Source organism: Miniopterus schreibersii, assembly GCF_964146895.1.
Source record: "Miniopterus schreibersii genome assembly, chromosome: 8".
Lineage (NCBI taxonomy): Eukaryota > Metazoa > Chordata > Mammalia > Chiroptera > Miniopteridae > Miniopterus > Miniopterus schreibersii.
Genome location: NC_138109.1, coordinates 31,941,317 through 31,966,630, shown reverse-complemented (window position 1 = coordinate 31,966,630; position 25,314 = coordinate 31,941,317). Strand labels below are relative to the sequence as shown.

At 39.3% G+C, this 25,314-nt stretch overlaps 1 protein-coding gene across 1 annotated transcript in view; it reads right to left on the bottom strand.

Annotated features, from left to right (window-relative positions):
* The window catches only part of ZYG11A (zyg-11 family member A, cell cycle regulator), a 30,350-nt gene extending 7,594 nt beyond the window's left edge, over nt 1–22,756 (bottom strand). Inside the window, exons 1-11 of the mRNA XM_081145709.1 lie at nt 22,627–22,756; nt 19,444–19,609; nt 14,780–15,531; nt 10,724–10,864; nt 8,320–8,496; nt 6,070–6,134; nt 4,612–4,711; nt 4,460–4,513; nt 2,551–2,712; nt 2,431–2,475; nt 1,263–1,457 (exon numbers count right to left, since the gene is read on the bottom strand). Of these exons, the coding sequence (XP_081001835.1) occupies nt 1,263–1,457; nt 2,431–2,475; nt 2,551–2,712; nt 4,460–4,513; nt 4,612–4,711; nt 6,070–6,134; nt 8,320–8,496; nt 10,724–10,864; nt 14,780–15,531; nt 19,444–19,609; nt 22,627–22,716 (1,947 nt within the window). The 5' untranslated portion in view covers nt 22,717–22,756. The remainder of the gene's footprint in view (nt 1–1,262; nt 1,458–2,430; nt 2,476–2,550; nt 2,713–4,459; nt 4,514–4,611; nt 4,712–6,069; nt 6,135–8,319; nt 8,497–10,723; nt 10,865–14,779; nt 15,532–19,443; nt 19,610–22,626) is intronic.
* Nucleotides 22,757–25,314: the final 2,558 nt, after the last annotated feature.

The window sequence follows — 25,314 nt, the reverse complement described above, 5'->3', positions numbered from 1 at the left end:
CACTGACACTGAGGCACCACTAATCCAGATCACTCTATAAAGCCCATAGTTGACAAGTTCCATCTATTGGCACACAGCTTCCAAACAGCCCCACTCTTAGATATGAATGGACAGCTGAGGATCACCATACACTAAGAAAATCTGTAACATCAAGAAACAAAAATAGGAAAAGCAGACCTTGGAGAAAGAAAAAAAAATCTTAAAACCCCAAACTATCAATACCTTTGAAGAGATAATAGGGGTTCTTGGAAATTAAAAATATAACAGCAGAAATGCAAAATCCAATAGAAGCTGAAAAAGATTTTTAAAGAAAAAGATGAATAGGAAAATAGATGAGTCTGGTGGGGCCAACATCCCCAAAAAAAGGAGTGGGAGAGAGGGATGGTAGAAAAGAAGGAAGGGAGGAAGAAATTTCCTAGAACTGAAGGAAATGAGCTTCCAGAGCCCTAACTAGACAAACATAACAGATGAACCACACTAAGAGGGCATCATTATGTTTTCCAAACACTGAGAACAAAAATCTTAAAGCTCCCAAAGGAAAATGCAAGGGACTTCTCAATGGTGATACCAAGAAGTAAAAGACAACAGATCAATCACTTAAAAGTTCTGAAGGGAAAATATTTCAAAACTAAAATTCTATACTCAGCCATTTATTTGATCAACTAAAGGTGAAGACCTTTTCAAACAAGTAAGGTCTCAAATTTTATATTTCATGCATCTCTTCTTAGGAATCTACTAGAGGGTAGCTTCTACACCAAAAACAAGGCACACAATAAAGGTAACAGGAAATCCAATACTAGAGAGGCAAAAAGAATCCCCAGGATGATAGTAAAGGAATATCCTGGGATGAGAGTGAGAAAAAGAATCTTCATTTTTCAGAGTGGGAAAATGAATTGATAGATAACGCCTAAAACCACAAAGTCAAGAAAGAGCAACATATCATTTAGCGATATGGAGGTAAATACCACAAGAAATAGCTTTAAAAAGAGCTGAATGTGGGAAAGAGAACTGGAATAAGATAAACGCAATGCTTGCATGTATAACTTTTTTATAAAAGAAAAATATCAGAAGAAATGCAACAAAATGTTAATAGAGATTAGCTTTGGAGGGTAGGGTACAGGTGAAGTACACTATTTTCATTATACTTTTCTGTTTCCTACTTTCTACAATGAATACATGCTTCTAAAACTCTTGTATCTAGAAAAGCAAGTTTTCAGTAAGAGGAGATTATGCAGGGTTTTGTAGAGGAATGGCTCTTGTACCAGATCCTGGAGAAGAGCACTCCTCTGAAGGTCACAGGACATCCAGGGCTGTTTGTCAGATGTCAGGTGGGCTATGACGCCAGCAGCAAAATAGCTGACTTCCATTGCTTTGCTATGGAGCAAGATGCTGATCTGCTTCACCACATCTTTGGTCACCAGCTTGGAAGAGAGTTCTCTGACTTCAGCTACATTGTTCTACAGGTCAAATGGAGTAGAGAATATCAGGAACAGGAAAGGAGGAGAGAATCAGTAACTGGCTCCTCTCCCTCTTCTAGTGTTCAGCTCAAATACATTGAGAACACTTAAGTCCCATCCTGCTCCCTCTCAATTAAGCCTAATACCCACAATCCCACCCCCTGATGATGATGATCAGCAATAATAACTGAGTTAGCACTTACTATGTGCCAGGCACTGTACTAGATAGACAATAATGTCCTTTTATCTACCTTATCTCATTTAATCTTTTCAAAATAGTCATACAAAGAAAACTGACATTCAGGAAGACTAACTTGTCAGGTTAACACTAATACCTGGTTGAACTAGAATATACACCCAGGCCTGACTCAAATACTAAACATTCCTGGGGGCCTACTATATGTCATATTAGCTTGAAGTATAACAGTAACAATTAAAGGCAGGTTATATTTTCTTTATTTTGTATATTACGTTCATTTTCTATGCTCTGTAACATACTGCCACAAAGACAGTGGCTTAAAGCAACACACATTTTTCTCTCACAGTTTCTGTGGGTCAAGAGCCCAGGCATGGCTTAGCTGGGTCCTCTTCTTTGAGGCCTCACAAAGCTACATTCAAAGTGCCAGTTAAGCTGCATTCTCATCTAGCCCTAAGCCCTAGCTGAGCCACCAGATGACTGCAGCAGCATTAGTAACTCCACGTGAGACCAGCACGATACAGCTGAACTGAGTTCAAACTGTTGACCCACAGATTCATAAGTCAATAAAATGGCTGTGGTTTTAATGAGCTATAGTCTGTTCACAGCAATAGATGACTGCTATATAATGGTATTTACTTTATAGGAATAAGGTGAAGATTAAACGACTTAATGCATGTCAATGCTTACAAAGTGCCTAGCATATAGTAGGTACTACATAAATGTTAGTTTTCTGATTTTTTAAGTAATTAGAATTAACTCAAAACAAAACCTTACCAAAAGACCAAGTACTTTGCTTTGTATTGCTGACCCTGAAAAAGTCTGTCAAAAGAATATATAGGTTACTTTATCATGAAGAAAAGAACTTTACATATAAACTCAATCTTGAATTCCCACCTCCAAGACTTGGATAAAGACTGCCAATCCTTGATTTTCCATAAAGTGCTTGCATGCAGCTGGAGACTCATCTGTAAGATTCCAAAGTGCTTTCAAAGTAAACAAGAGGGTGACATCATCTAAATTCTCAGCAGTCTTTTGTTTCACTATTGCTAGAAGTTCCTACAAACAAAGAGATAGGGAGTTAGATGCCCTAATGACTAGAAGGAAAATCAATTCCATTAGAAGGAAAGTAACAGTTAAGACAAGCTGTAGCATCAAACCTGGGTTCTAATGAGTTTTACTACTTAAAAGCTTTGTGATCCATTTCTCTTTATAAAATGAATTACACCTATCTCCCAGGGTTTTTATGAGGATTAAGTAAAAAAAAATTAAGTTTAATGAGAACTTTAATCTAGTTCTTGGTGCTTGTTAATAAACCTATAGTCAAGTACATTTCAGCTTTCCATTATTCATTTACTGAGAATGTCTAGTCATTATCTTCTGGAAGTCAGACACTTATTCAGGTAAGAGAGATCAAAAAACAGTTGGTTTTTCTCAACTAAATAAAATGAATTTAAGTTTTGGTAAATGCTCTGAAGGAAATACATAAAAGAATTTACTTAGAAAACATGGGGGCCCAGCCGGGCGTGGCTCAGTGGTTGAGCATTGACCTAGGATTCAGGAGATCACGGTTCAATTCCCAGTCAGGGCACATGCCCAGGTTGCAGATTCAATCCCAAGTCGGGGGCATGCAGGAGGTAGCCAGTCAATGACTCTCTCATCGCTGATGTTTCTATCTCTCTCTCCCTCTCCCTTCCTCTCTCTGCAATCAATATTTTTTAAAAAGAAAAACGAAAGAAAACGTGAGAGAGGGGAGCCTCCATACAAAGGTAATACGTGAACTGAAACAGAAGAAAATGAAGATGTCAGCCAGGCAAGGAATGGAGATATAGAGAGAGAAGATGGGAGAAAGAATATGCCAGGCAAAGAAAAAGGTTGCTGAACAGATCAGTATAGCTAGGGGATAACACTAATATTATAACCATTATGTCCTAATAGTTTGAAAGAAACCACTGGCTCTCTTTAACAAATATTCCAACATATCATTTCAGGTCTGAATATTTCCGGACATAGGTAAGCTGGTATTTATGCTTTCTTTCAAGCATATTAGACTGTCATGTGAGAGGAAAAGGACAGCCATTTTCAAGAAACCAGTTAATGAAAAGATACATAAAATATAACAGCACTAAACAAATCAGAATGTCTCTTTTCAGAAGGAATGAAACAATCTCAAATATTTTACCCAACTAGTACAGAATGTATCAAGAAAATTCACTGCAAAAATAAAGCTGAGAGAGCCAAGATAATATAAGCATGGCACACAACACTGGTAGCAATCATCTAGACAGCCAATAGGGTGAAGGGCAGCAAGACAAGTGAGGGAGCAGGGTACATGAGGCTGACCCTGAAAGTAACAACTGTGGCCAAGCCCACGGTTAGATGCTTTATGGGTTTTATTTTGATACTCAAAATAACTGAAACACAGTATTACTCCTATGACAAATGCCTGATTTTCAGATGAAGCCAGTTTTCAGATGAAGAATCTGAGGCACAAAGGAGATAAGTAAATTATCTAAGGTCTTATGGCTAGTGGCTGAAAACATGGTTTGTTCTCATCTAAAGCCTGAACTACCTAAAACTATTTCTCAGAGAACTACAGTGCTATTCTTCCCTCTGTGTCACTTTCAGTACTTGCTCTCTATCAATATCAGTATCTTGATCTCTCCATCTCTACCACTATTCCTGTTATCATTCCCAGCAATTTCAATGGCAATTTCAATTTCCATCACATCATCTGATTTTATAAACTATGTTCATAAATTACTTTCATTGAAAAAAAAAGTTGTAAAAGTGACATACAACCTACCTTAACTGCCATGAAGAGCTCGTCTTTAAGTTGTGCAGTTTGCTCAGGTGAGAGCTATAAGCAAACAAAAAGCCAAAAGTGAAATATTAGATCTCCATCAAAGCTCCATCAAGACTAAGGGCAAAGAGATCTTGCCTTTAGCAATCACTTACCTGCAAAGCTAGAATAGAGGTGATGCTCACTGCCATTGTTTGCATCTTGGGGTTTTCATGCTTACAGACCCATCTTATAACAAATTTGGCAGCATCAAACCTGAAAAGCAGTATTTTTCTCACAATAAGTTTATAAAACTGTTTATGAGGAAAAAAGAAATCACTTAGCCTACCCCAACAAATCCTGTAACAAAAATAGTCTCAAATTCTAAAGCCTGAGCTATGAAAACCAAGAGCACTCGCAAAAAGATCAGAAGAAGAAAAGGAGAGCATGCAAATAAGAATGTGAGCAAAATGCACAGGATTCAAAGACAGACAGGCAAATTTAAGATTTATTTTTTAGCAGTTTCTACTATGATGAGTCTGAAAAAGAAAAGTTCCACGCGAGGTAGTAACTTGTAATCTGAACTGTAGACAGTGCTAAAATGCCACAGCAAACAAATCAATTAGCTAGAGAGAATTCATGCCCTCTTAGAGGGGCATTTGTTACTCAGCTCTGATCATTGCCATGAAGCCTGAACTGAGAAAGATGTTCCAAGTTTTCAAGAGAACGAAGAAACACAGATTTTTTTAAATGAAGAGGACCACCTTCCCTATCGTATTTTTTAAAAAATCAACTCTCATTTTAAACACACATTTCAGTTAGATTTGAGAATGGCATAGCCCACACCAGCACCCATAAATCACAGGCCTTTTACATGTGAACCTGTGCTTAATTTTCCTGCTGTTGGCAGCAACTATTATAAATGTTTTTGAACTCATGAATCTGGGAGATTACAAAGCCCTCAAGAGGAATCCCTCTGGGATCTAGGATGAGGACTGTTTAAAAATTATTATCTCCCAGCCGGGAGTGGCTCAGCAGTTGAGTGTTGACCTGGGATCCAGGCGATCGGGGTTTGATTCCTGGTCAGGGCACATGCCCGGGTTGCGGGCTCAATCAATGACTCTCTCATCATTGATGTTTCTCTCTCTCTCCCCCTCTCCTTTCCTGTCTCTGAAATCAATAAAGGTATATTTTTTTAAAAAATTATTATCAATAAGATAATAACAAACATAATGACTAATATTTAGAGCAGCCTATACTTCTTAAGCTAGGCACTGTTGTAAGTACTTTACAAACATTACTATATCTAATCCTCAGAAGGGTCACTATTTTACAAATGAGAAACTTTATGCATAGATAATGAAAGGGCTAGAACTAGAATCCAAGTATGTTTGACTCTCTGGAGCTCCTGCTTCTATTACTCTTAAGCCCTGAACTGGAATCACATTTTGGAAACATTTGCAGGCAGGGTACTTCCAATCACCTCTGTGGAAGAGGCTCAACAAAGCATTCTCCCCAAACACCTAATCCCAGCCTTAATCAGACCCTTGCTAAGCTAATAACCCAAAAGCCAACAATGCTCACAGTAACACTGATCAATACCCCAAAATCAAATGACCAAGTTTTATACTTGCCTGTCAAATGGAACATCCACAAGAATCCTGGAATTGGTTAAGGAGAGAAGACAATTCTTCTGTAACTTTAAGGGAATAAAGAAAACTAATTCTGAGTAAATCTGTACTCAATTCTAAGTAAAGGTTCTAAGCATTTGGAAGGTGCTACCAATGAGCCTTTCTGTGTACCTGACCCTCTCCAAGTTCTTCATTTAATCTTACCAATAAACTATCACATGCAGCTTTGCCTAAAGAACAATCCCCCCCACATACACGTTTTTTGGCAAAGAAGGGGGTCTATGTGGAGAGTGGCCTCATGTATGTCAGTCCCAATCAATAACTTGAAGCCTGACCCATCTATTAACCCACCAATAACTTGAAGCCTAACCCAAGTGTCCTTACCATATCTTATAACTATGCTAGAGCTTCTACTTTCTACCTAAGAATAGTAGGGGTTGAACTGGGCCTTTACAGATAGGAAAGAAAGAGAAAAGCCATGAGTAGGCCAGTATGACAAAATTATAATGTATGAGGCAGAGGCATAAACCTGAAATGCCAACAGGAACTAGGAAGTAATATAAACAAGTGAAGAGGGTTGAGTGTGAAATAATAGGGTAGTAGGAATTATGGTAAACTGGAGAATTCATGCTTTCTTGTAAGGGCAATTGTTACTCAGCTCCAACTGATGATTGCCATGCAGAAATTAAGACTGAATTGAGAAGGATCTTCCAACTTTTTGAGAGAAAGTAGAAATAAATTTTTTTAATGAAGAAAAGCCACCTTCCTTATTGTATCACTAAATATCAATTTCCATTTTAAGTACGTACTTCATTAATTTGACAAATTTATATAGCCATGCAACCACTACCCCACACCACCACCAAAATCAAGGGGAAAAAACTATACCACCACAAAGAGCTCCACTTTGCCCCTTCTAATCAATCCTGGCCCTGCAAACCCCAGCCCTGGAAAATTACACTGTTATCACACATTAGTCTGTTCTAAGTTTTCACATAAATGGAATCTTATAGTATCTACTCTTTTGTGTCTGGCTTATTTTGCTCAGCATACAGTGTTTTTGAGATTCATCCATATACTTCAATCAGTACTTTATTTCTTTGTACTGCAAACGGTATTTCCTTGTATGAATATATCACAATTTGTTTATTTACCTGCTGTTGAACACTTGGGAAGTTTTCAGTTTGGGGGGAATCATGAATAAAGATACTATGAACAGTTGTGTACAAGTGCTTTCATGGATATACGCTTTCATTCTCTAAGAGTAGAATGACTAGGTAGTATGGAAGGGGTATGTATAACTTTTAAAGACCGTTGAACTGATAGTTGTATCATTTTACATTCTTAACATCAATATATGACAATTTCAGATGCTCCCTAACCTTGCCAACACTTCAGATTGTCAGTCTTCTAATTTCAACCAATCTAGGGGTTGTGCAATAATAACTCATTGTGGCTTTAATCTGTATTCCCTGATGACTGAAGATACTAAGCATCTTTTCATGTGCTCATTTGTCATCTGCTTATCTTCTTCGGTGAAATGTCTTTTTAAATCTTTTGCCTTTTCTAAAAATTGGTCTTATGTTACTGAATGAAGAGTTCTTTATATTCTGGATAAAAGATCTTGTCATATATACAGGGTGGGACAAAAGTAGGTTTACAGTTGTGAGTACATGAAACAGTTTATTCTTATATTATTAATTATTGTATTATTTTCCATATGAACAACTAAACCTACTTTTGTTCCACCCTGTATAATAAACATTTTCCCTAGTCCATGGCTTTACCGTTTCATTTTTCAGTGTTTTTCAGTGTGTGTGTTTAATATGTTGAAATCTAATTTATTTTACTTTTATGATGTGTGCTTTTTGTATCCTAAGAAAACTTGGCCTATCCAAGGCCACAAATACTTTCTATGTTTTCTTTTAGAAGTTTTATGATTTTAACTCTTATATTTAGATCTATGACTCAATTCAATTTAATTTTCACAAATAATGTTAAGCCTACAAGGATGTACCAAAAGTGTTAAAAGATATTTCCAGGTAACTGGTTTCTGAGAAACTTTTAAAATTTAAACCATATTGCTTATCCATATTTCCTATTTTTTCTATAATAAAAATGAATTCCTTATCTATTCTCTTGCTCTCTCTTTCTCTCCCTCTCTCAGGATGAAAAGTCAGAACTAAATAATACATATTTTTCATATATTTGTCCTGAAGTAAGAAGCAGAGTCAAGTATTCAACTTAAATTACCTGCTGGCAATGCGGGAAATTCTTCAGAGCCTTGAAAAGTAGACAGGTGACCTCTGACAACAGACGAACAGGCATTCCCCTGGCCAGGCCCTGGCGTGTTAAGTTGAGGGCACAAGCACTGGCTGTGAACTGCACTGGCAAATCCAATGGATGGTTTCTCATTCCTACAGCCACAAGCTAAAGATGAACTTGTTTTTAGTAGCTTATGACATTAGCATTCTTTATACTGTCTTGTGTTAGTCGGAAAAATATTTGCTCATTGGAAGAGAAACATTTTTCCTATCCTCAGCATTTATTTTTAGAACACCAGCAATACCTTCTAGTCCAAATGCAGCCATTTACTAGCTGTGTGACTTTAAGCAAGTCACTTCCCCTTCTCTGGACCACCATTTCCTCATCTGCGATTTCATAATCATTTATTTAGCCTCACTCCATTTTAGGCATTGTGACAAGCACTACAGGGGACATAAACATGAATCACTTATTCCCTATTCCTTAGCATAAAACCCTGTGAGAGAAATAAGGTATGTAAACAAATAACATTGTGAAAAATGTCAAAACATGAAATAAACAAAAAAGCACCATAAAAGTGGTATAAATAAAGTGCTATCTAAGGTAGTTATAAAGAAAGCAATTTTTTCCGGTATGGAATCAAAGGGCTTAATTCCAAGAGCACATTTAGGCAAGGGTCTCAGACAGGATATGGACAGAAGCAAATGGAAGTAGTGGTGGGACAAAGAGGAGATTCCTGGCGAAGGTAAATGTGAAAAGGTGGACAAAGGGATGGAATCCACCACAGAGGAGGAAGAAATGTTAATTTGAAAAGTGGTAAAACATAACATTTAAACAGCTAACTAGCCTGGCTGGTGTGGCAGAGCGGTAGAGGAGCAACCTATGATCCAAGAGACCACGATTCATTCAATTCCCAGTGACAGTACATGCCTGGGTTTCGGGCTCAATCCCGAATTAGGAATAATCATCCCAATCAGCAATTGCTCTGCTGATACTTGAACCATGATTTTAAGAGACCAGAGCCCCTCACTTTGACAGCTGCATGAACTCATGGAGCCTATAGACAGACCTGGGATACACTTACTTTTACTATGGAAAATGACTTCTTCTATACTGTCGAACTGCTCTAAGGATTTCACTGGGTTTTCAACAGTAGCAATTTAAATATGTAGAAACCAAAAGAAACAGGATTTTCAAAAATCACAGATTCTTAGATAGGAAAAGTTCTTTTAAAACATCTAATTCAACCTCATTACAGATGGGAAACAAAGATCTAGAGTTTTTTCTCTTTATAGTATTGTTTTTAAGTTATGAATGAAATCTAATCTCGCATGGTACAAAAATAGTCATATTTTTAAGGAACTGCAAAGAATTACAAATAATGAAGACAAGGTAATTTTAAGACTATTTTCATATTTCACTTAATTTTAAATAATTGCAGTTTTCTTTCCCAAACCACTAAATACTTCCAATTACATTTAAAATAAATTCAACCTTCCATAAACCAAAGCAAGGTCTGGCCCTATCAACTCTGGTAATTTACTTCATTCACAAAATACTTTAAATAAGAGATTTGGCCACCTTCGATTATTGTTATTTTGTTCTGTTCTTAGTGGGGATACTGTTCTTGTTTCCTTTCAGAAAACCAAGCGTTAGATTTTAAAGAGTAAATGAATAAATAAATAAAACCAAAATGAATTCATGTTTATAGATAAAATAAGTCCTGTTTTAGATGAAATAGTGCAATGGTACTATATGCCTTTCTCAAACTAAATTAAAAAAACTGGATAATTCAAATTGATTGAGATACTCAAAATGAGAGATGATCTGGCAATTAAACCTAAACAATGATTTCCTTTCTCTATAAGGGCATTTTGATTCACTATAGAATGAGGCACATAAGTTACTGTATTCAATGTGTCCAGTGAACAACTTTAATCAAATCAAGTTAAGAAGTAATAATAAAAACTACCTGCCCTGGCCAGTGTGACTTAGTTGCTTTGAGAGTAATCCCATACACACTAAAAGGTGGTGGGTTTGATCCCGTCGGGGTGTGTACAGGAGGCAATGAATCGATGTTTCTCACATCTATGTTTCTCTCTCTCCCTTTGTCTCCAAAAAGTCAATAATAGCTCAGCCAGTGTGGCTCAGCTAGTTGAGCATCATCCCATGCAGCTGGAGGTCGCAGGTTCGATTCCAGTCAGGACACATGCCTGGGTTGTAGGCTCAATCCCCAGTAGGGGGTGTGTAGGAGGCAGTCAATCAATATTTCTCTCTCTCCCTTTCCCTTCCTCTCTCTGAAATCAATAAACTTTTTTTTAAAGTCAATAATAAATAAATGGCTCTACTTTTTTAAAAAAATCAAAAAAGTACCTTTCTAAGGTGTACTTACCTTTAAAAGAGCAGGCATGGTTACCTGCATTGAAAATGTCTCTGTAAAGAGTCTGTAGAGAGCTTCTTTCATAAAACATGACCTGTTCCTGTACTGGCTCAATGCTTCTGAAATCTGAATCATATTGGCTCCTCCAGCAACCTGAAAAACAAAGATGTTACCAATAGGTTTCACTGTTCACCTTCAACCACAGGCTTTTAGGGGCCTCTAGTGTTTGAAACAATAAGTGTTCAATTAAATTTTCCAGGTGCTGCTTTACAAAGCTGCTCTCATTCAATCATAATTCTAATAGGTAAATGCTCTCCTCAACCTCATCTTGACAGATGGGTCCAGAGAGGCACGAAGTATAGTGCTAAATGTAACCAATTAAATGGTGAAGCCAGATTCAAATACCACCTCCCTACAACTATATTACACTTAAGACCTCAACTGAATAATGGGTAGCATGTAAATTTTTAAACTAGCAACCATGAATGCATATGTCTTATAAGTACTCAATAGGATAAATTAGACAATAAAATAACTAAAGTGAAAAAGTTGACCTTTTTTCAATAGTAGTATTATTTTTACTTGTTTATTATTTAATATTAATTCTTCCTTGCTACCACTGAAGTAATAATTTCAAAAAGTCTATAGTATTCTCCTGATCCAAACCATAAAATCAACAAGTAATGTAAATAAAACTAGATATAACCCAGTTCTCAGCATCCTTGGGTAGTGAAGAATAAGAAAATAAGGGGGAAATTTCAGGATCTTGAAAAATGAAGAACCCAGCCAGTGTGGCTCAGTGGTTGAGTGTCAACTCATGAACCAGGAGGTCACCATTCGATTACCAGTCAGGGCATGTGCCAGGGTTGCTGGCTCGATCCCCAGCAGGGAGCGTGCAGGAGGCAGCTGACCGATGATTCTCTCATCATTGAGGTTTCTCTCTCTCCCTCTCCCTTCTGTTCTCTGAAATCAATAAAAACATTTTTTTAAAAAAAAACAAACAAAATCAACCCCTTCTCCATTCACTGTGACCAGTAACATCATCATCCACTGAAAAAATCTCAAATCACTACATTGACAGGAGTATTTTTAAAAAATATATTTTTGATTGATTTTTAGAGAGAAAAAGGGAGGAGAGAAAAACATTGCTCCCGTTGCCTTGTGTATGTACTCTGACCAAGTGTTGAAAAGTAATATGACTAATGAGGGGTACTGTGGTTTCAGGATGTGATACTCTTTAGAAGACATATTTCTTATGTGGTGTTCCAGCTAGAGATGAAGAACCTGATATTGTTATGAAGAAGCATCAAAACCCAAATGAGGAACGTTTTTCAAAATTGCCAACAATTAACCCTGGCCAGGCAGCTTAGTTGGTTACAGCATCATCCTGATACACCAAGGTTGGGGGTTCAATCCCTGGCCAGGGCACATACAAGAAACAACCAGTGAAAGCATACATAAGTGGAACAACGAATTGATGTTTCTCTCTCTTTCTCAAAAAGTATATACAAAAAAGAAGAAAAAAACACTAACAAAGCTTCTCTGTATTCTTCAAAAATATCAATGTCACCCGACCGGTGTGGCTCAGCAGCTGAGCATCGACCTAGGATCCAGGAGATTGAGGTTCGATTCCCTCTCAGGGAACATGCCCAGGTTGCAGGCTCGATCCCCAGTAGGGGGAATGCAGGAGGCAACCGATCAATGACTCTCATCATTGATGTTTCTCTCTCTCACTTCCTCTGAAATCAATAAAGATTTATTTTATTTTTAAATATATCTTTATTGATTTCAGAGAGAGGAAAGGAGAGGGAGAGAGATAGAGAATCACTGATTGGCCGCCTCCTGCACACCCCCGACTGGGGATGGAGCCCGCAACCCAGGTATGTGCCCTGACTGGGAATCTAAGTGAGATCTCCTAGATCCTAGGTTGATGCTCAACCGCTGACCTACGCCTATCCAGGTGTCTGCCCATTTTTCTTAATTATTAAAATACAGTTAACATACAATATTTAGTTTCAGGTGTACAACAGTTATTCAATATTTATATACCTAATGAAGTGATCACCACAATAAGTCTAATAAACCATCTGACAGCGTACAAAGCTACTACCATATTATTGACTATATTCTCTATGCTGTACATTACACCCCTGTGAGTTATTTATTTTATAACCCAAAATCTGTATCTCTTATTCACCCACTTTAGAGGAATTAAGTACGTGTTTCCCATTCTAATTTTGGGTACAAGAATTAACATATTTGTTCTGTTTGAAGGTTTTCACTAACATTTAATTTTATCCATTTTAATGTAAGCAAATTTTTTATCAACCCAAACAAAAATACTTAGTATATTTTGCATCTAACTTAAAAGATATGCATTTCTATTAAGTAAAAGGTTTTCTGAAACACACCTTTTAAACTTACCATACCTTACAGTCCACATAAGGCTGAATTAAGATCTTTATAGTTCCTTAGCAATGAGAAGATTGTGGTCTCTCCTCTCCATCCCCCAATATCCAACACTGTATATAATGCATAATTTAAAATTTTCAAAATAAATTATATTTACATGTATACCAGATAAGTTTACTGAAACAAAACTTCTCATTTTCTGTTGTTGTACCTGCTCTTTGGTAGTTAGTATCTTTACTACATGCATTATCCCTCTATAGAATATGCTAGCACTTATCCCATATTATTGCACATAATGAGAGTGCTAGAATTTATTTTTTAATCACTGTAGTCTTTTGATCACTAAGATATTAAATGCTATTAATCATAAACAGGTCTAGCTGTACATTCCTGATAAAAAATTCTCTACTGTACATACTTAATCTGAAAGTTCAAATTATATCTCTATTACAAGCCTAATGATGTAACTGATGGCTTCCACCTTCATTAGAGACGCCAGAAAATTAAAAAGACTTTAAAATATAACAACTGCAGTTTTCCAATTAAAAGAATAAACTATAAAAACAACTAATGACTGCAAATCACTTTACTCTCTTGTCCCGGGAAGAATTACGTAAGGCATAATCATAAAGAAAGGGTTCTTTTTAAGCAGTAGTTCTGAGCCTTGGCTGCATATTAGAATTACTGGGAGCTTTTAAAATCTTGATGCCTACACCAAATCCCAAACCTATTAAATCCCTGGGGAATGGAACACAAGTATAAGTGTATTTTAAAGCTTCCAAAGTGATTAAAACATAAAATTGAGGAAGAGAACCACTGTTTTAAAAAAGAAATATTCTAGAACACAAGTATTTAAATATACGCTGCTTTAAAAATTGCACTATGAGGCCCTGGCCAGGTCACTCAGTTGGTTACAGCATCATCCAGATACGCCAAGGTTGCAGGTTCGATTCCCAGTCAGGGCATATAAGAATCAACTAATGCCCTAGCCGGTGTGGCTCAGTTGGTTGGAGCGTCATCCCATACACCACGTGGCGGGTTCGATTCCCGGTCGGGGCACATACCCAGGTTTCAGATTTGGTCCAGGTGGGGGCACTTATGGGAGGCAACAGATTGTTTCTCTTTCTCTCTCTCCCTGCTTTCCTCTCTCTAAAATCAATAAAACTAAAACAAAAACCTGTCCTCAGGTGAGGATTTAAAAAAAAAAAATTACCTTAAAAAAAAACAACAAAAAACCTCAACCAATGACTGCATAAATAAGAGGAACAACAAATCATTGATGATTTTCTCTCTCAACTCAATAAAAAAATTTTTTTTAAACAGCACCATGAGAGGTTATAAACTTATTCCAGCAACATTCAAAACTTTTAAGACTTTTTATTTTTAAATATATCTTTACTGATTTCAGAGAGAAGGAGGAGAGAGAGAAACATCAATGAGTCATTGATCAGCTGCCTCCTGCACATCCCTGACCGGAAATCGAACAGAGATCTCCTGCATCATAGGTAGATGCTCAACCACTGAGCCACGCCAGCTGGGCTCCTTGAGGAATTTTTATCTGTCTCTGTAACCCTAATACTTAAGATTCACACATATGAGAAAAGCTTAATCATGTTCTGAACAAATGAAACAAACTTATTTCAGATAAAAACAAACCCTCAAGCCTTGCTTTGTAGTAAAGAAGTCAGAATAACCAGCATCTGTAGCCAATAGTCCCAGAAATTGCATCGCAGGTCGCTGCCGTATAAACAGTTCTACAGCTCCATCAGTGACGCAACTGGCCCCCGAAATATCCAGTGACACAACGTTAGGTAGAATATCCTTCTGCTGTAGCAAATGAAAAGCTAGATCTGACTGGAGTTGCCTGTGATCAGAAATATCAAGGTGAAGCAGACATTTAAGTTCTCTAATGACTGCAAGAATTTGTGGTTTGGTCATGGTTAGGCATTTCAGATAATGCATTGTGAGAGATTTGAGTCGATCCTTACAGGTAAGGAGTGCAGTGATATCAGTGACCAGAGTATTGGAGATATCCAAACTTTCCAATTTTGGTAACTGAGAAACATTAGCTAGGTCTTCACTATGAAAACAAACATTGAAAACACTTAAAACTCGAAGACCAGTGAGCTGACCAAAGAACATTAGTCTTGAATCTTGACAGATGCTTGTTGAGTCCAACAGCAGACACTGGAGGTTTTGCTGGATCCAGCTATTGCTGCAAAGTCCATGTATGATGTCTGGGAGTGGGAGGTCAGAGTCCACTGCAGTAGCATTCAGTTCAATGAGTCTGTGATGGCAGAAAGCATTTATAAATGCAGTTGTAGAAATTTTAGCCTTTTGAATATTGACCAGCTTCAGTTTCATTTGGTTGCCTTGGAAAATGCTCGCTGTTCTGTCAGTCAGCTTGCCTACAAAAGAACCAGAATCATTTTGTAATAACTAAATCTCAGGCCTTTTCCAGGAGGCATTATGGCTAATGAACTATGAAACTATGACAGATGCTAATCACAACAATAACGACTACTCTGTGCCAAACATTGTTCTAAACCCTTTACTCAGATTATATAATGTACCCTTTGCAACAATACTACAGAAAACTTTTACTATTACTATCTTATAGCTGAGCAAACTGAAGCTTAAAGAAGTAACTTGTGCCCGGCAGGGCGTGGCTCAGCAGTCGCGCATCAACCTAGGATCAAGGTGATCGGGGTTCGATTCCCAGTCAGGGCATATGCCCGGGTTGCAGGCTCAATCCTCAGTCAGGGGCATACAAGAGGCAGCCAATCAATGATGACTCTCTCATCATTGATGTTTCTAGCTCTCTCTCTCCTTCTCCCTCTCCCTGAAATTGATAAAGATATATTTTAAAAAAAAAAAGTAACTTATTCAAGGCCCAAATAGGAGGAAGAATCTAGAATCAAAGCCAGTTGAATTCCAGAGCCCATTTTATCCCTACCAACCTTGTTCACAGAAAAAACAAAATAAAAAAGTATAAAATATATAATATGCAAATAACACTAATGTGCCCTGACCAGGAATCAAACCAGGTACCTCTTGGTTCATGGGTCTATACTCAACCACTGAGACACACCAGCTGGGCCTAATAATTATTTTTAACCAAATTAATGGATAGCCTTTGACAAGCCACTTATCTCTCGGGGCCTCATTTTCCTCACCTATAAAATAAGTGGGTTGTGCTATTATTTTCATTTAGAAAAGATTTACTAAGTGTCTTCTATGTGTGAGATCCCATGTTAAATAATGGGCACACAAGGTAATTAGAAACCTGTGATCACAAGGAATTCAGTCTAGGAATGCACATAAGGTAAATAAATTATTATAATAGTGTATATATGCCATAGTGATTCAGACCAGGTATTGAATTAGTACAAATGAGATTAACTTTGGGTAAATTTCTTAAAACTGATTTTAGAGAGAAGGGAGAAAGAGAGAGAGAGAAACATCAATTTTTTGTTTCACTTATTTATGCATTCATTGGCTGATGCTTGTATGTGCCCTGTCCAGGTATCAAACCCACAACCTTGGCATATCAGGACAATTCTCTAATCAACTGAGCTATCTGGCCAGGGCTTATCTTTGGGTAAAGTTTAAAGCCTAAATATCACTTGACCAGGAAGAAGGTGAAGAGTGGAAGAACCAAAGACATGGAGGCATAGAACAGCAGATGATTTGGAATGATCCTTAAGTAAATCGGCACCACTGGAACACAGTGACCGAGGGAAGGCATAGCTGGAAATGAGAGTAGAGGGGAAGATAAAAGATAGATGGGGCCTACACATGAAGCAGAATACTCAGACTTTAGGAACTCAACAATTTTAAACAGAAATGGTCATAATTATATTTTCAGAAAGACCAATTATGTGATAATGTAAAGGAATTAGGATTGTATATGATAAGAGTGAGATGGAGCAAGAAATTATTAATAATTTTAATCATGAGAGATGAAAAATTAAACTAGACAGAGCATGGTGGCTGAATGGACTGAGGGAAAGGACTGAGGGAAAAGGTACGTAAGCTGATTCCCAGGTTCCCAGTTTGAGTTGGGCTATGAGATCAAGATTGGAGGAGGAAGCCCCTATACTTCAGGCTTTGAAGAGGAACTTAGTATATTCATTCACACATTTATTCAACAAATAGTGTGCTCACTGTACACAAAAAGTGCTTTGCTAGATGCCAAGAACGGTGAATGAGACAGACTTGTCTCCTGGAAGAAGTAACCACTGATGTGGTGGGAATAACAAGACACCCAGAATTAGAAGTGGTGCCTGAAGGTATGACTGAACTGATGCAATCTCATGATAAAACTTTAATGGATGAAGAGTTGCTTCTTATGAATGAGCAAAGTGGTTTCCTCGAGCCCTAGTCAGTTTGACTCAGTGCTTAGAGCACTGGCCTGTGGACTGAAGAGTCCAGGATTTGATTTCGGCCAAAGACAAGTACCTCGGTTGCAGGCTCAATTCCCAGACCTGGTCGGGGCATGTGCGGGAGGAAACCAATCAATGTGTCTCTCTCACATCAATGTTTCTCTCTCTGAAAAGCAACGGAAAAAAATATTCGGGGGGGGGGGGGATTAAAAAAAATGTAGTTTCCTCCAGATGGAATCTACTTCTGGTGAAAATGCTATGAAGACTGTTGAAATAAAAGCAAAGGATTTAGAATATTATATAAACTTAGTTGATGAAGCAGTGGCAGGGTTTGAGAAGATTGACTCCAATTTTGAAAGAAGTTCTACTGTAGGTAAAATACTATCAAACAAAATCACATGCTACAGAGAAATTGTTCTTGAAATGAAGAATCAATCAATGCAATAAACTTCACTGTTGTCTTATTTTAAGAAACTGCGACAGTGACCCAACTCTTAGCAAACACCAACCTGATCAGTCAGCAACCATCAACATGGAGGTAAGACCCTCCACAAGCAAAGATTACAACTTGCTGAGGGCTCAGATGATAGCATTTTTTAGCAATAAAGTGTTTTTAATTAAGGTGTGTAACTGTTTTTCTTTAGTTATAATACTATTGCACACTTAATATCTCCGAGGTATGCATGTACTATGCAGCCATAAAAATGAAGTAGTAGATTGATGCTACAAAATGGATGAAGCTTGACAATTTTAAGCTGAGTGGAAAAAAACAGATGCAAAAAGCCACATATTACATGATTCCATTTATATTAAATGTTCAGAACAGACAAATCCATGGAGGTAGTAAGTGGATTAGTGGTTGCTTAGGGTTAGGGGGGATGAGTTAAAAAGTATTAAATGTTCAGAATAGGCAAATTCATGGAGGTAGTAAGTAGATTAGTGGTTGCTTAGAGTTAGGGGGATGGGTTAAAAAGCTTCTTTTTGAAGTGATGAAAAGGTTCTAAAATTGTGATGATGGCTGCATAGTACATGCATACCTCGGAGATATTAAGTGTGCAATAGTATTATAACTAAAGAAAAACAGTTACACACCTTAATTAAAAACACTTTATTGCTAAAAAATGCTATCATCTGAGCCCTCAGCAAGTTGTAATCTTTGCTTGTGGAGGGTCTTACCTCCACAAATCTGAATACCCTAAAAAAAAAAAAAATCACTGAACTGTAAACTTAAAAAAAAATTTTTTAAAATACATCTTTAGATTTCAGAGAAAGGGAAAGGGAGAAAGAGAGATAGAAACATCAATGATGAGAGGGTCATTGATCAGCTGCCTCCTGCACGCCCCCGACTGGGGATTTAACATGCACAACCTGGGCGTGTGCCCTGACCGGGAATCAAACCGCAACCTCCTGGGTCCTAGGCTGACGCTCAACTGCTGAGCCACGCCTGGCTGGGCAAACTTTAAATGGGCGAATTATATGGTATATGAATTACATCTCAATAATTTGTTACTAAAAATTTTCATTAAGGAAAAACTGTAACATGGCAAATTAAACATAGCCCTTGGAACAGTCCCACTATACTGGGACATAAAGGAAAATTATTTAAAGGCTCATGTTCACAGTCAAAAGAATGAGAGATGAGACTACAGCAACTGCATTTCAGCAGCTACAGAGCAGACAGCTCAGTGGTAACTTGTCTTAGTTTTCCACTATCTTCACTCAATTAAGCCAATAGCAGGGCAAACCTAAAATCAAGACAATTTCCACCAAGGGATCCCCGAAAGACTCAGACTCCACACAAATAAAATGGGAGTAATTTCTCTATTTCCCACCAGACATATTTTGTGAGGAACAAAACAGAAATTGCATGTGAAAGTGCTTTTCAAATTGTAAAGAGTGCTATAAGAGTACACCACAAAGGACCCTTATCATTACCTTGCCAAGTCATCACCCCAAGGAATCTATCAGCTAATTCCTGAGGGAAACTCCAATGCTCCGGAAGGCATAGTGTTCCATCAGATCTTTCAGAACACAATTTCTCCAGGTTAGTAATCAGGACATTCAGGCAGATGTTGACCAAAGAGTAGGGAGATGCCTCCTCCTAGCAAACAAACCCACAAACAAACTGTTAGAATACACATACAAAAATTCAACATAAAAGTGGTTGTGTGCCCTACCGGCATGGCTCAGCAATTGAGCATCCACCTATGACCCAGGAGATGGAGGTCTGATTCCTGGTGAGGGCACATGCAGAAGTTTCGGGCTCAAACCCCAGCAGGGGGCATGCAGGAGGCAGCTGATCAATGACTCATCATTGATGTCTCTCTCTCTTCCTCTCCCTGAAATCAATAAAGATATATTTTAAACAAATAAATAAATAAAAGTGGTTGTGCCAGCCTGGCCAGTGTGGCCCAGTGGTTTGAGCATAGGCCTGGACACTAAAGGGTTGCAGGTTCGATCCCCGCCCCCAGCTGGGGTGCCTGTGGGAGGCAACCAATCAATGTGTCTCTCTCACAAAGATGCTTCTCTCTCCGTCTCTCACCCTCCTCCTTCCTCCCACTCTCTCTGAAAAGCAATGGAAAAAATATCCTCAGGTGAGGCTTAACAAAAAAAGTGGTCATACCACACATCAAACTACTTGATGAGTGTATCTAAAAACATTCTCTCCTTACTCTAATGATTTATAAATAATGAAACCATCTTATTCCAGCTATTAACTGAATAGAAGACTTCAGCTATTGTAGCTTGAAAAATAAGTTCTCTCACCCTGGCTGGGTTGGTCAGTTGGTTAAAGTGTTGTTCCAATACGCCAATGTTGCAGGTTCGATCCCCGGTCAGGGCACATAAAAGAATCAACCAATAAATGCACAAATAAGTGAAACAACAAATCGTGTTTCTTTCTCTCTCCTCCCTCTCTCTTTCTCTCCCTAAAAACAATTTTTTTTAAATACTCTCAGCAAACTAGGAATAGAAGAAAACTTATTTAATTTGATAAAGAGCATCTATGGAAAAACCTACAGCAAGTATCATACTTAAAGGTGAAAGATCTAGAATAAAAAGATGTCTACCTTCACCTCTTCTCTAACATTCTACAAAAGGATCTAGAAAACAGTTTTAAAAACGGATATAAAAAGCACAGATTGAAAGGAACTAAGTAAAGCTGCCATTACTTATGGATGACACAATTGTAAGAAAATCTTAAGAAATCTTAAAAAACACACAACTAGAGAAAGTGATTTTAGCAAGGTTATAGGATATAGGATCAACATAAAAAGTTTATAAAACTGGTTTTTGTTTGTTTGTTTTTATTGATTTTAGAGAGAGGAAGGGAGAGGGAGAGACAGACAGGAACATTAATCGGCTGCCTCCTGCAGGTGCCCTACTGGGGACGGAGCCCACAACCTGGGCATGTGCCCTGACTGGGAATTGAACCGGCAGTGCATGGGATGATACTCAACCACCTGAGTCATACCAGCCAGGGCTAAAGTTTTATAAACTTTCAAAAAATACTTACAGTAGTATCAAAAGCAGGGATAGAGCCCGGCCGGGCATGGTTCAGCAGTTGAGCATCGACCTGGAATCCAGGGGATCAGGGTTCGATTCCCAGTCAGGGCACATGCCCGGGTTGTGGGCTCGATCAATGACTCTCTCATCATTGATGTTTCTATCTCTCTCTCTCCCTTCCTCTCTCTGAAATCAATAAAGATATTTAAAAAAAAAAAAAAAAAAAAAGATTAAAAAAAAAAAATGAGCTTGAGACACAGTGCCAGTACATACTTAAAAACCCAGTTTCTCAGTCAGCTACAAAACAAATCTACAAATTATGTAACAGCTGTTAAAAGTAAGTCCAAAAGAGCACTATTAAAGGAGTACAGGCTAGGTCTTTGCAGAGCACAAAAGCCCTCCAAGGCGCTAGTAGGTAAAGTACAACCTCAATCAAAATTATTTCCTTCCCTCTCCCTAGCTGGTTTGGCTCAGTGGTTAGAGTGTTGGCCTGTGGACTGAGGGGCCCAGATTCAATTCCAGCCAAAGCCAGGTTACCTCTGCTGGGGGAGGCAGCCAATCCATGTGAGACACATGTCTCTCAAAGTGTGTCTCTCTTCCACTCTCTTTCAAAAGCAATGGGGAAAAAATTATCCTCAGGTGAAGATTAAAAAACATGTATATTTATTTCCTTCCCTCTGTACTAATTTTGGGCTGAGACTTCACTAGACTTTGAGTTCTCAGAGAGTAGTCCTTGGGGTGTTTGTTGTAGAATGTGGAGTCTGACATTATAACACCTGATTTCAAGTTCATAAGCAAGTCAATTAACTTTCAGGGTTCTCAACTTCCCTACAACCAGTAAAATGAAGACCATAATGCCTACCTCCCTCCCCCCCCAAAAAAAGAGATACTCAGATTTACTTTATTAATTCAGTACTACTTAACACACCAGTAGGCGCGAAATACTCTTTGGGTTTGCAGTGTGCTCAGAGTTTATTTTTAAAGGCACTCCAGGTTTAAAAAAACACGTGGAATTGAAGGAATTTCAGTCTTTGGGGTTTCCAGTTCCCCCAGCCAGGCTCAGGAGGGTCTTTGGTTACGGTCCCCGGACACGGACTCGGGCAGTAGGGGCCGAGGGATCACAGCCTCCGGGGGGTACCGCGTCCACAGCGCACGCGGGGACACAGCCGAGGTTTGGAGCACTTAGGTTCACTACGACAATACGCGTGGACCACCATCTACTACAGGCCAGGCCTAGGGCTACGCCCAGCACTTACGTCTAATCTTACACAACCCGGTAAAACAGCAGCAACCGCGCAGGTGAGTCGCGATCTGAGGAGAGGACTCGCCCAAAGTCACGCGGGGAACGGAACCGGCTCTCGCTGCGCCTCCGCTCAGCTGCGCAAGGTCACCGCACCCTCCCGCGGCTTGGACGCCGGGGGCTGAAAACTCCTTTCGAGCTTGCACTTCTCCGGCGACGACCGGAGTCTGGCAGGAGCTCAGCCTCTTCAGACCTTACCCGCGCGTCAGCCAAACGAACCAAGTGCTTCCGCGCGGTCCCCCGACGACTCACCGCGCTCCCGCGGCACCGGGCGTGGCGCCCAGGCTCGCGTCCCCGCCCGGTCCCACGCTCACCTGCACCACGCAGCAGCCCAGGGCATCTTTCTGAGCGTCCGGAGGGACGATGGTTCGGGGTGAGAGGTCGGGATGCAAAAAGTGAACCATGGCAGCCCCCGCCGGCGAGGCGTGAGGTGAAGAGCGGGCGTCGAGCTCAGGCCCGAACCCCACAAGCGGTGGAGCAGCCCCACTCCGCGAGGCAACTGAACAGGGTTCTCCGCGACGCTCTCGCCGTAAGGTCCCAGCAGCGAGGCTTTTGAAACGCCCGGCGTAGCGACGCGCACGCGCACGCGCCCGCAGCAGCCTACCCCGCGCCGGCACGGGCCGGACCGCCGCAAGCCCGCCCCCAGGCGGAGCCCTCCCCACCCCCACCCCACCCCCGTCCCCACCCCCACCCCGCCCAGCCGACCACTACTCTACCCCGTCAGGGCCCAACCGTCCCTCTTACGCCACCCCAGCGCCCTCGACCTACCTCACGCCTGCCCCAAAACTCGCGCAGCTCCTACTGACCCCTGTGAGGTTAAAGTCCCCCGAACCCCGTGGCCTCAGACTGATGCCACTTGACTGTCTCCCCTCAGAGGCGCGCACGCGGCAGAGCAGCTTGGAGAGCTAGGAACTACAGTGTGTATTTTTAACACCTGAAAATATATTTTTTATGACCTTTCTCTTAAAAACGTGGCAACAGCACCTCTTCAATATCCGCCCTCTCGGCTTCAACTGCTACTGACGTTGAGTGAATCAAATGTCAAAACCACTTTTGACCTCGTAAGTATACAAAATTACTCAACTCTCATTCCCTAAAAAGCACCAAGACCCTTATAACCTGCTCCAAGAAAGCAGTAAATTACTGCACTTTAGCTAATCAAAAAGAAAATATGCCTTGGAAAACGATGGTTCTTCAGAGTCTGAGCCTTGGACTTAAATCCTTGACTGGAATGTCCGTTTGCTCAGCCTTCTGCCAACTTCTGGACCTTGGGCAAGATTCTTAATACCTCAGAAACTCAACTTCCCAATAATAAAATAGGATGAGAATTCTTTACCTCAGGGGGTCAATGTGAGGACTAAATAAGATTTGTGTGTAAAATACATGACAATGCTTACAAAGCAAGTCCTTGATTAGTGGATTCAAATGTTAAAAGTACTTTTCAAGTACTTGACAAAATGCTTTTCTTTCACATTTATTCTTTTATTTAATCCTCAAACAAAACAAAAAAATTCTGGGAGTAGGTATCTCCATTTTATCCTTAGAGAAACTGAACACCTGAGAGGTTGACTAGACAAATTAAATTTTACCCACCTGATGAGTGGAAAATCCCAGAGACAAAATTGAGTTTTCTAACTCCAAGTCAATATATTTTTTAAGTGGACTATTTCACAACTTCTCCTCTGTCCTCAAACTTCCAATACCTCCTCTCCTCCACCAAATAGCTTCCTCTTTCACTGGGAAAAAAAAAGAAAAAAGAAACTGTGCTTGCTTCGGCAGCACATACACAAAAATTGGAACATGACACGCAAATTTGTGAAGCATTAAAAAAAGGAAGACAATCAAAAAAGAACATCCCAAACTCCCCCTACAGACTCTTTGTCTTTGCATTCCTTCCTATTACTATGAGGAATTTATACTCTTTTCTAAGTCCAACCCCTGGACTTGTGCACTAAATCTCACCTCCCTCCTCCTTATTTAAAGACACTATCCAGCAACCTCCTTTTTTTCTCCTGCCTTATCATCTTTTCCCTCTTTTTTGGGTTATTGCTGCCAGCGTATAAACAAACTGATATTTTTCCATAATTAAATCACAAAAGGATACTTCTTTTGATCTAATTTCTCTACCCAGGTATTGCCCCCAAATCTCTTCTACCTTTTACAGCAAAACTTTCCCAAAGTGGGGTCTCCAACGTGCTGTCTCCAATTTTCCTGCCTGTTTCTTTCCCCCCTGCCATTCCGCTAAAGCCATTCTTGCCAACAACTCCCAACTTGTTAAATTCACTGGTCAGTTCTCATTCCTCATCTTATTTGACTGTTCAGCAGCATTTGACCCAAATGATCACTTCTTCCCTAAAATTCTTTCTTCATTTAGTGTCCAGGACACATCTTCCCCTCCTACTCCCCCTATCCCATCCTCTCTCTTTTTCTTCTCCTACCTCATCGCTGCTCCTTCTTCATCCTCTTGATGCGTCCTCCCCCAGACTTCTACGTCTTTGAGTAACCAGGACTTACACTTGTATACCTCTTCTCTGTCCACCCTCTTTTACTTGTGGTAGTTGTATCTAGTTTCATAACTTTAAAAGCAATCTATGTGCTCATGTATCCCTATTTTATATGTGTAGCCTGTATCACTTTTAAACTTCAGATTCATATATCCAGCTGTCTGTTCAACATGTCCACCTGGTTATCTAAATGGCCTTAATGTATCCAAAAGTAGACTCCCGATAGTCTCCCCTAAACCTGCTTTTCCTTTCCAGTCTTTCCCAATTCAGTATGTGGCAACTCCTTTCTTTCAGTTGCTAATGACAAAAACCTTGGAAATCATTTTTAACTCCTCTAGTATTCTTATATCCCATATCCTATCTTTTAGGAAATCTTGTCTCTATCTTCATTTTTTTAGTTATTTATTGATTTTAGACAGAGACAAGAAGGGAAAGAGAGAAACATCACTTTGTTGTTCCACTTATTTATGCATTCATTGGTTGCTTCTTGTATGTGCC